The sequence below is a fragment of the Octopus sinensis genome, linkage group LG26 (genome assembly GCF_006345805.1).
Source record: "Octopus sinensis linkage group LG26, ASM634580v1, whole genome shotgun sequence".
Classification (NCBI taxonomy): domain Eukaryota; kingdom Metazoa; phylum Mollusca; class Cephalopoda; order Octopoda; family Octopodidae; genus Octopus; species Octopus sinensis.
The window spans coordinates 17,562,109-17,574,453 of NC_043022.1; the positions used below are offsets into that span (position 1 = coordinate 17,562,109).

A 12,345-nucleotide genomic window follows, 5' to 3' on the forward strand; every position below is an offset into this window, starting at 1 on the left:
GGCAGGATACCAATATATTAAAAGCTGCTGTAATATGGAATACATACAAACACACACGTAAGGAATGTTGGTGCTAATTACTATGTGAGCTCAACTAATTGGATATACCTAACTGCAGTGAAAGTGAGTTATCCAACAGATCCACAATACAAAGGACATGAAAAAAGAAATGACAACTGAGGAATAATTTAGAAATCTTACTTCATTGTTCCTAAAGTTATTGGGCTGGTTGTGCTTCATAAGTACAGATTTACAAAATGTTTAATCTGCAGACGAAATTGTCAAAATATGGAAAATGTTTCAAAAAATCAATTCTTGAAAAGGAACAAAAGAAACGAAAGCTTTCTACACACTTAGACTGCACCTCCTTATCCAGAACAGTAAGCTATATAATATATTAATAGTTTGAAAAGTTTTTTTGTTTTTTTTTAATTATGACAACAATCCTAATAATGAAATTGAACAAATATGATCTGCAATAGTTCTAGAACCCTCCATAGCTGCCCAGAAGATTGTAATGAATACCAAACTTCTACTACAACTTTCAGGACTCTAAAAATTTCTTTCCTTTTTCTTAAATCAGTTTTCATGTCTTTGCTCGTAGATTTGTAGATTTGATTTGCTCTAATTTTGCTCTTCTCTGTTTGTTTTTAATTGTGAATCCCTGGCTTTTTTGTTGTGGACTTAACATTTGAAGGAATGAAAGATAAAATTGATCTTGGTTGGCTTTCAGCTTGGAATGCAGCAGCTACTTCAGTAAAAATGATGTTCTCTTCTTAGAATTTGTGTTATCAGTTTACATAAAAGGTGATGACACAGTAAAGTGCTGGACTGGGTACTTTTTTTTTCTTTCTTTTACTGCTGTCAGTTATTGGACTGTAACCATGCTGGGCTGATGCCATCAGGGTTTAATCAAATATATCGCCCCTAGCTATTTTGCTTTATTGAATAATTGTTCTCTCTTTCAGTGGTGGAGGCTTCTTCACCTTTGAGCAAATTACAAGATAACCTCACGGGTACTTGTGCCACTAAAAGAAATGCACCTGGTACTTTTTATAAAATGGTTGATGTTGGGAAGGGCATCCAGTCATTGAAATGAAGCCAAAGTTGAGACACCTGAGCACTACATGGTCCACTGACCCAACAGATTCGGTTAAGCAATTCAACCCCTGCCAGCATGAAATTATGACCCTGATTTCACATTAAAATATATCTGTTTTGGGAGTTATCTATTCTGAAGGAGTAAATACTACAAGGAACACACAAGTAAATACAACCAAACTACACACACACACACACACACACACAGAGTTTATAATAATGTTCACAGTTACCTTTAAGTTTCTCCCATGCTAACTTATTCAAGTTGTTGGGTCTTTGTTCAGTTATACACATCTCTCTCTCTCTCTGTATAAACACACACACACACACACGTTATGTTTTAGTCTTCTGCAAGGTATATCATCACTCCTGGACAAAAGCTTCAGCATCTTCTCTCTATCTACTGCAGTTTCATTTTTTCTCATCCATGTTTTGGTGCCAAAATATTTAACAAAGTCTTCCCCTCCAACTTCTGCATGGTCTTCCCCTCCTCCTTTTTTGTCGATGTTGTGTTCACTCTGTCAATTTGTCCACCTATTGTCCTTTCTTCTGAATATGTTCCTGCAAAAGACCTCCCACTGCACACATCCTCTCTCTACTTCTGGTTTGTCTATAGGCTTACTTACACCGCCGTTCTCCACCTTTCTTGTACTGCTACTTATTACCGCCTCTTTCTAACTAAGCCACTTCTCTATTCTTCGACCCCCCCCCCTACTGATATTTACCATTGACTGCCCCCCCCTCTTCATCCTAATTCATCATTCACTGCACTCACCTCTTCCTCCATCTCTAATCATTTCTCACTCTACTCTCACCCTTTCTGATTCTCTCCTTGTATTTTGACAGTCTGCCCTCACACCTCATCACCACCTTCTTTATCTTCATTTCAGCTATTTCCACCCACTTCCATATTATGTACTGTTGCCAAATATCTCTCCCGTAGCAAAACAGCTCTGCTTGTCCCTCTCAGCATCTGGCCAACTCCCTCTACACTGCACACCTAGTTTTATCAAGAGGACTAGCCACAGCTTTATGAATGGATTGGGTAAATGGAAACTGGAAGAAGCCCACTGTATAGGTGTATATATATGTGTGTGTGTGTGTGTGTCCGTGTCCTTGCCTTGATATCATGGAATAGCTATAAATGTGAGTTGCTCTCATACAAGTGGAGTCCCCAGTTTTCACTCATCCATGAAAACACGCAGGTATGTAGAAATATTTCCTTACAAAACAGTCAGGATTGGCAACAGGAAGGGCATCCAGCCATAGAAAATCTGTCTGGCCCATTCCATCATGCAAAAGTCGCTGTTAAAATATGTATACACACATACACACACATTTATACAATATTTTGTCTATATTTGCTATATATAAAACGTTTGCCACAATATCAAACAAACCATTAGATCGTATTGTACACCACCGTTCACAGTGCGCTTCCAATTCTGTGTCTTGATTGCACCATTCTTTTCCATGTTGACCCAATTTTTTTTAACTAAATCATCTTCCCTTCATTGTGGAGGCCTTCCACCATAGCCTTTGCAACTTCTTGGATATCACTAAGCAACTGCACAAGTCCACCTCTTCTCTGTGAGCCTTGCAATATGTCTCACCCAGAGAAACTTGTGCTTCCAGTATTCTGCAATCACTCCACTCCATTCTTCAATTATCTCATTTTGAATATGCTCCCGTAACGATATCCCTAGCATGGTGTGTGTGTGTAGCCCTGGACTGACCGAAGTCTTATGAGAGGATCTGGTAGAGGAAAACTTTATAGAAATACTTTAAAATTTTGCAATATAGAAGCTATTTTGCATGTCTTCTGCATGTTTGGCATGTGCAACAGCATTTTATATGACTTGGCTTTATTGATGAATGAAACTATTATTTTTATTGATTTGTTTTGTTACTTATTGATAAAATGGCTGAGAAAAACCAGCCAGTGCATTTATGTTATTGAGTTCTTCTTTAGATTCTAATGTGAAGTCTGTCTTAAAAATGATATGAATATGTTAAAGAGACATTTTGATCTCAATAGTCTGAACTGGTCATTTTATGGTGTTGGTGTTCAATGACGTTACTGCAGCAACAGTAATACTTCTACAGAAGGTGACAATGAAATTGAAAGGAAATAAATTGTGTGGTAAGAAGCTTGTTTCCTAACCACATGGTTCTGGGTTCAGCCTCACTGTGTGCCACTTTAGACAAGTGTCTTCTGCTATAGCCTCAGGCCAACCAAAGCCTTGTCAGTGGATTTGGTAGGTGGAAACTGAAAGAAGCCCATTGTGTGTGTGTGTCTTTATGTTTGTCCTGCCACCACTTGACAACTGATGTTACATCCCTGTAACTTAGCGGTTCAGTAAAAGTGAAAAAAAAAGAAGATATTGGGTCAATTCATTTAATTGAAAATTTTTTCAAAGTGGTACCCCAGCATGGTTGCAGTCTAATGACTGAAACAAAAGGATAACAATCAGGCACAGCTCCAGCATGGCTGCAGTCCTATAACTAAAACCACTAAAGGAATAAAAGAAAGAAAACCACTGAACATATGTAGTATGTTTAAAAAAGCATTAATAGTTGGTTGTCTTCAGTAAATGCCTTGATTAGGGTTTATCTAAAAGACAGCTCTTGTCATCCTACTATGCAAGATTGTGTAAAATGATTCCCCTCGAACTGACTGGATCGTTTTGGTCTCAGTTTAACTCTTCCTATGATAGGCAGACAGACTGAGGTTTTGAGTGCTAATCACCTTTGTCAAGCACGTGTTTTTGACCTCCCCAGCTCTTGTCTCCTAGATTTATGTTGTCTCATTTGTAGTCTGTATATTAGGTCATATTGTTTGATGTCTTCATTTATATTATTTCAAATATAAATGTTGATTATTTTTGCTTTTTTAAGTGTTATTTTTGTATATCAGTATTACTACTAAATAAAGCATGGGAAATTTATCTGTAAATAATGGATTCAATGTAAAAACTACACTTTTGTGTTTGTGAATGTGTATCTGTTTAAATTAGAGCTGCATGATGATGTTATATATAACAACAGCAAGATATTGTTAAATTTTTGAGCAGATATTATTGTAGGGACATTGTCTACTATTTTGCACGTTTTCTTTCCCCTAATATTTGTAAATTCACTATTGTGTAAATGTTATTTCTGAAGTATATAGAATATTAAAAGTATTATAAAAAATATCTTCTTCTATTAGATTAGGCCTGTGCAACATAAAAGAAAAAGATGAAAGAATGTAAAATAGTAAAAAAAGATATTGGCCTTGTGTTTTGTTAACAGCTGTCATTGAGTAGCTTTAGTTGCCTGTTTTGTTTATTAATTAGTTGTGTACAGTTATATTTATATATTTTACAATATCATGAAATTACTAAGAAAAGATCGTGGCAGATTTTGTGGGTGGGTGTAAGAATTTCTGTTTTATTGGTCCTGTGCATACCAACCTGGCTGAAACTGCCTCTGGCTCTCTGGTACAAATGTCTTGTTTTCAAAAGTTCTGAATTAAAATCTTCCACCAAACCTTAGTTACAATTTATGTTCCTAACACTAGCTTGATAACTAAAATATTTTACTAAATCCTTTGTTATATTTTAAATTAGTTGAAAGAAACACAGAGCATCTCAACAGAAATATGGTAACAAAAGGGTTAAGTTTATTTTAAAGGGTGGGTTGTGAAACATTATTTCCTAATTTGATATGTTTATTAATGATTTTATTTTTTTATTCTTTCTTTTCAGACCTGTGTGGCCTCTGTTCAGTCTTCTGCATCATCAACCGTATCATCTAGCTGTGCAAATGGAAAAGCAGGCAACAATGGAAGTAAAGGGCTTGTCTCACAGGCTGGAAGTAGCCAGGGCCAAGCTACTCCTCACATTGGTGGTAAACCTGTTTTCTCCACTCAAGCAGTTCCATCCTTATTGGTTGGACAGATAGGTAAGCACTTAGATTCTCTTTGATTAAAACATTTTATTTTATGGATTTCTTTTCCACCGATAACATTGTTCTAGATCGATGTTAGTCTTCAGCTGCTGGTCATTCCTTATGGAGACCATTGAGCAAAGCTATTATTGCTACGACTTTTTTTTCCTTCAGACATGGTGTATCTAAGACTACCTCATCCACTGTAAACTGTTTAAAATGATAGGGAGATTTGGCTGCTACTTTTAGTCGGATGAGTAACTGTGTAGAAGCTCTTACATTGGTTCAAAGTTCTAGAAGTTTCCAATGTGTGTGAAGTACAATCTGGTTTAAAGTACATGATCAAAAGTTCAAACCCTGCTTGAGCTATCAGTATACAAACTGTTCTAAATTTGCAAAACCTATCTTTTATGTGTTATATAAAAACAAAAAGCAAAACAAAAATGGATGTAAATATTCCTAAACATTTCAATTTGAAAAAAGTATGAAAAATATGGTTTCATTTAATCTTTCCAATTGGAAAATGTGGAAATCATTGATGGCAGAAAGAGAGTAGAGGGTCAAAAGTGAACTTTGGGAAACACCAGAGTTGATAGAAAATGGAACAGAAAGAGATCCATCAACACTTGGTGCGATGTAATAGGAAGTTGTCAATCTAAAAGACAGGAGATTGCATGCCGAGAAAATTCACCGTAAATATTTTTACTGTAAGAAAATTTGCCATCGGAAAATTCAGTGTCAGGTATATTCACCATGATAAAGAGTTTTATATCAGCAATTTTTAAAATGAAAGAAAAAGAGTGGTAAAATGTTTTAAAAACGTGTTAAATAGGGCTTCTGTTCAGTTTCCATCTACCAAATCCACTGAAAAGGCTTTGGTTGACATGAGACTATAAAAAGTGATCCAAGGTGCCACACAGTGAAACCAGCCATGCCTGTACCTTTATATTATGTTTCAAACCTAAACATATCTCCTTGTTTTATCACGACAGTTGTATCATTTTTTTAAACAGAGCAGAAATAATTTGACATCCAAAACCAAAATGTTTTTTTTTTTTCTAATAATGTTTTATCGATATTAACAATTTTGATGAAACTTCTTTGTCAACTTTTTCTGATGAACACTGCTGGAACTCTTTTTTTCACACAAATCCTTAAAATATTTCCCCCGAGCTTAAATTAGTGACCACAGTGTTTTAAGGCCTGGTGCTCCCTAGTTTCTGTTGGTCTACACTGAAAAATCTTTTGAAGCAATGATTTCTAAAAGATGCAGAAGGCCACACACTTCAGAGTACGTAGAGTGAAATATATTGGCCTTAATATTTGACTAATCTATATTTTAACAACCTCCGAAAAATGAAAGGCACAGTGGCTCTCAGGAGGATTATTAAAGGATAACTTTAGCAAATGCAAGTCAACTTTTCAATGTTTTTGAATGAGTAAAATGAAAGCTGTGGAGATGATAGAATTAACATTATAGTATCAATTCAGTCAGTTGTAGCATATCTCTTTTGCTAATCAAAATCACCCCTTATTACAAAATGAAAATGTGAGAGTGTTCTTCAAAGATGAATTTTATTTGGTTTTGAAGATTAATAGATATCAACATTGGAAACTCAATTATGTTTAGTTCAGCTTGTAAGCAAGCCTCTGACAGATGTGAGAATTCTCTCCCTCATCCTTAAGGGATTTTTCCTCAATATGAATTCAGCTTTGCATACACATGAAACACGCTTCGGTGCTTCCAACGATGAGCTTTCCTTTTATGTAAACTAGGCATCACACAGTTCACTGTATGGGGCTTACTTTACATAAAAGAAAGAATATGTATATTCTGTGCACTTTCTTTATTCCTCAACTTCAAATTCCACCTTCTAGTCCTGCCCAGTATTTATGTAGAAAATGATTGTCTCCCTTACATTGACTGACTCACACAGTAGGTTTGACGAAAAGATTATTTTCACAAAAATTTCTTATCGTTTTTGTAACATTGATATAACAGTTGGTGCTACCAGAAATTGGAACCAAAGTGTTAATAATGTATTTCTACCACATGTGTATCTCTAATTAATTTTGCCACAGCCTTTCTGGTTATAATGACTTAACATATCCCTGTTTGAATTTTTGTCTAAATTACTTTTTTTGGAAGCACTCCGTCGGTTACGACGACGAGGGTTCTGGTTGATCCGATCAACGGAACAGCCTGCTCGTGAAATTAACGTGTAAGTGGCTGAGCACTCCACAGACACGTGTACCCTTAACGTAGTTCTCGGGGATATTCAGCGTGACACAGAGAGTGACAAGGCCAGCCCTTTGAAATACAGGTACAACAAAAACAGGAAGTAAGAGTGAGAGAAAGTTGTGGTGAAAGAGTACAGCAGGGATCACCACCATCCCTGCCGGAGCCTCGTGGAGCTTTAGGTGTTTTCACTCTATAAACACTCACAACGCCCGGTCTGGGAATCGAAACCGCGATCCTACGACCGCGAGTCCGCTGCCCTAACCACTGGGCCATTGCGCCTCCACGTCTAAATTACTAGCTTTTGTGACAGAACCTGTACAAATGTTTTCTTGCATAAAATCTGTTAAATATTACTAAATTTTGTAATAATTTCTTTTTCCAGGTGTTTTACCTGGCCAAGGACCTTCTGGCAATCCAGCTTTTGTCTCACAGGTAAATATCTCTGTTCTATATATGTCTTGAAAGCTTTATATGTTGTTAATTTCTGGCATTATTAAATTTTAATTATTTAAAATAAAATTTCTATTTAGTCATTGAATTTTTTTCATTGGAAAAAGAAATCAGTTTTTTTTTTTCCGACATTTGTAGAAACTCAGTGGATAAGGTAATTGAGAGATTGATATTCACTTGAAGTGTTTTGCTATGTTTGGACAGAATTGTTATTACAATATTTATAAAATCATCCAAATAACAACTTAATAGGCACTTCCAAATTAATAAAATTTGATTATTTAATTGTGTTGAAATTAAGGTAAAATTTTCGAAAGAAAAATTCATCATTTTGTTATTGTGACTCTTGTTGAATATATAACATTGTTTTTGTTGTACAGAGAACGTTTATATCATTGCCAAAAGCAACCATATCAGTTAGAGAAATGTATGAAAACATTATAAAGAGCAGATGAGCCATGACCATATGATTCAAACCCAGCGTATGGCTACTTGGGCAAATATCTTCTCCCAAAGCTTTAGGTCAACCAAAGCCTTGTCAAAAATTTAGTGTGTTGAAACAGGTCTTATATATAGTCTTGTATAACCTCATGTATTCTCATCTAAAATGAAGACAAGTACTGACACTTGTTTTCATATTGCACACTTGAACAGTTGCGAAGCTCTCTTCATGTGAAACCATTGGTTGCCTTGTTAACCCCACAAACAAAGTATGTGTCTACTCAGTAGATGGCAGTATTGGGTAGAATGCAGAACTTTGTTATGTCTCTCAATTTGAATCCCATCCAAGTCAGCTTTCCCTTAACTCTCCTGGAGTAGATATAATCAGCTAAAACTCTTAAAGACAATTCTTTAACAGGTTGCAGTCAAATGACTGAAAGTAGTAGAGACTAAAAGAGTCTTTTGATAGTTTGTCTTTTATTTTGTCTATTCTGTTTAGACTTTACTCTTTTCTGAAAACTAAAACAGTTTTGTTTTATTTTTTTTTTTCTTCCAAGTCCCTCATATGTTTCTGTGGATAACTAGAAAACTGTGGAACTCTCCATGGAAAAGGTTATTAGACCACGGAACACAAATCTCTTATTCTGATTTGAGTGACATTTTACAGTTGATAGGGCGTGTGATTTCCAAAGACCTAACAATTCATATCTTATTACAGGTATTCCGAAGTGTCCATCATCAACATGCTTAACATTTTGCTCTTGCTTTAGAATCTTCCAGAGCCAGCAATAGCAAAACGTATTTAATGAGTATTTCATTAGTTTGAGTAGGGTAGGAGCACGAGTTTTAAAACTTTTCTGGGCCTCTGAAAGCAGTAACAGAAACCATTCCCAGTTATTCATTCATGAACAGTGTTAAAGATTTATGTTTCTGTAACATATTATTAATGTTTTGTAAGATAACAGGGCAACACCGTTTGTAGGATATGTAGGGAGGAAGGCGAGGAAAAAATGGAATAAAATAAAACAGGATAAGATACAACAAAGTGGGGAAATGAAATAAAATAAAATAAAGTGAAACAATAAAGGTAGTAGAGTTTAATTTTCTGTAATTGGCCGATGGTTTATGAAAATTTTTTCTCTTTATTGATGTTTTTTTTCTTAACCTTTCCAGTCCAAAAATCAGTCAGCTTGTCACACTGTTGTTTCACAGCCTCAGCTGATCAATTCCCAATCACCTCTTCGCATGAACAGTCAGTCTCAACTTGTAACCAGTGGTGGCCAAATTTTTGCATCTCAACCAATGCTTACAAATCCAGCAATGCTGCAAGCTATGGCCAGCTTACAGCAGGGTATCCCTCTTGCAGCCCACCAACCCTTACTTGCAACTCAATCGCCAACTATTTTGGCTGGTCAGCCTCTCTATATTCGTACTGCTACACCACTTCAACAGCAACCGTCTATGGTTGCTGCAGCCACTGCAATCCCAACTGGGATGCAGCCTGTTAACTCATCGAAAACTGCCAAACTCATTGACATGACAACTGGTCTGCAAGCTAAAACTGTTGGTGTCCCCACAAAAACAACAAATCAAGGCAATAAAGGACTTTCAACAATTTTACCTTCAACATCAAAAGGGTCAAACACTGCAAAAATACACCCAACAAATATATCTATGCAACCAAATTCTGGTCCGAAACTCAATATTCCGACCATCACACCAAAGCAAACTACAAAAGTGCGTACAAAAAAAAGCAACCCTTTGTCAACAGGGTCCCAAACAAAGCCCAGCATGCCTACTAGTCTCTCCAAACCAACTACCCCCACCAGCCAGACAAATGGTGCCACTAGTCTGCCAAAGAGTCAATCAGACTCTGAAGTTGAAACAGGGCGCAAGACAATAGCCATGATGGAAAGCACTTCAGAGAAGAAAACCCTCACAGAATCCACTTCAAAGCAGTCAACATCTGAGCAAAAGCAAGAGAAAAGAGCCCAGGTCGATGCTCCACAGCCTCCAACAACCACCCAAGAAACCAGGCAGGTTGAATCAATGGATGTTTCTTCTGGGAAATCACAACATCCTGCACCAAATATGCTGGACAATTCTGTTGTAGTTGAGAAACAGAAGGCTATTGTCAAACCTCATATATTAACTCATGTTATTGAAGGCTTTATTATCCACGAAGGTCCAGAACCATTTCCGGTGAGTTTTTCTTTCACTTCCCTTTTATTGACTTTTGTTGTTTTAATTAACAATTTCTTTAGACAAGGCATGAGGCTATCAATATACTCGTCTGTTGGTATTTTATTTTGTTAACCATGGCAAGATGGAAGTCTGTATTTATTTATTTCCTTTTGAAAAACACTAGTTTAAGGCATTTAATCTGTTGCTTTACTGTTTCTGCTGTCTGTCCTATCCTAGTTTCAATTAATAATGGAATACAATCCACAAAGCTTGGCAGCTGATGCAATGACCATCCTACCACTAATTGGCATGCATAATTATCATCACAAAGAATTCTAAAATGCTTAATTGTTTATATAAGCAGATGCTATGTTCAAGACTGGCATCAAACTTTATTGAAATAGTTATTTATTTTCTAATACAAGTTCATTCAGTGCAGCTTTGTTTTCAGTGCCATTTTTTTGAGTAATTACTGTCTATGTTAAGAGAAGCTCACCTGTCCAAGCTTCTAATTATTGCAGTTTTGAAAGATTTTGCAATCAGTCCTAGGTGATTAACGTACCTAGTATGGGCTCTTAGTTCTAAATTATTTTATTTTGTAAGGGTTAGGATGAGAAGAAGAGGGTTGGTGACAAAGGTAACTGTGAATTGACTGTTGATCATCAGAATAAGTTTTGAACTGTTTCTGGGGAAAATTAGAATTGTGAGAGAATCACTTAGAAAAGATTGAACTATTTGATCCTCTTCTCTGCATTCTGGTTGTCTTTTTTAGGTGCAACCCGTGGTGTTTGTATGTGTAAAGCAACATCCCGGATTTATACAAAAATCAGTTTTTGATTCACAAATCATCAACGTCATCATCATCGTTGTTTAACGTCTGTTTTCCATGCTAGCATGGGTTGGACAGTTTGACTGGGGTCTGGAAAGCCAGGAGGCTGCACCAGGCTCCAGTCAGATCTGGTAGTGTTTCTATAGTTGGATGCCCTTCCTAACACCAACCACTCTGTGAGTGTAGTGAGTGCTTTTTATGTGCTATCGGCACAGGGGCCAGAGGAGGCTGGCAACGGCCATGATTGGTTGGTGCTTTTTACATGCCACCAGCACGGAAGCCAGTCAAGGCAGCGCTGGCATCAGCCACATTTGGATTGTGCTTTTTATGTGCCACCGACACGGGTATCACAACTACAATTTCCATTTGATTTTGATGTTGATGTACTTGACTCAATAGGTCTCCTCAAGCACAGCAGGTTGTCCTACGATCCAAGGTACTTTTGAATGGGCTGGTGCTGGTTATACAAAACTGGTGTAGGATACAGCTGTGAACTCACTTCATTTGTTGGGTCTTTGCAGTCATTGCATATCTCCAGAGGTCTCAGTCTTTTGTCATTGCCTCTGTGAGGCCCAATGTTTGAAGGTCATGCTTGACCACCTCATCCCATGTCTTCCTGGATCTACCTCTACCCTGGATTCCTTCAACTGTTTGGGAGTGGCACTTCTTCACTCATCTCTCTTCATCCATCCGTAGTACATGACCAAACCAGCACAAACGTCTCTCTTGCACGCCACATCTGATACTTCTTATGTCCAACTTTTCTCTCAGGGCGCTTACACTTTGTTGTGTGTGCACACTGACATGACACATCCAGCGGATCATGCTAGCTTCATTTCTTTCGAGCCTACGCATGTCCTCCGCAGTCACAAATTTTGCCATAAGTTATTGACAGATCAAAGTTAAAGTATATCCTGGTCCTAAAGCTGGGAAAATCTAATAATTGTAGCAATTTTGAGGGTTTTAGTTGTGTTATGCTCATATGTAGAGATGGCACCTTGCACACCAGTTTGTTTGTATCTGTAATGATAGTGTGTTGGTGTTGTCTACAGACACTAAGTTGTCACTTGTACATCTCTCAAAATAGATGACTTCCATTGAGGATATTGTCTGTTGTGCTCAATATAGTAAGATGTACCAGCCTAGACATATGGCCCTTTCGTATTAT

The 12,345-nt window shown here is 37.0% G+C and overlaps 1 protein-coding gene across 2 annotated transcripts in view; it reads left to right on the forward strand.

Annotated features, from left to right (window-relative positions):
* The window catches only part of LOC115224747 (polyhomeotic-like protein 2), a 50,903-nt gene that overhangs the window by 11,791 nt on the left and 26,767 nt on the right, over window positions 1-12,345 (forward strand). For both annotated transcript variants that reach the window (XM_029795638.2, XM_029795639.2), the window contains exons 4-6: window positions 4,851-5,046; window positions 7,656-7,705; window positions 9,338-10,366. In XM_029795638.2, the coding sequence (XP_029651498.1) occupies window positions 4,851-5,046; window positions 7,656-7,705; window positions 9,338-10,366 (1,275 nt within the window). The remainder of the gene's footprint in view (window positions 1-4,850; window positions 5,047-7,655; window positions 7,706-9,337; window positions 10,367-12,345) is intronic.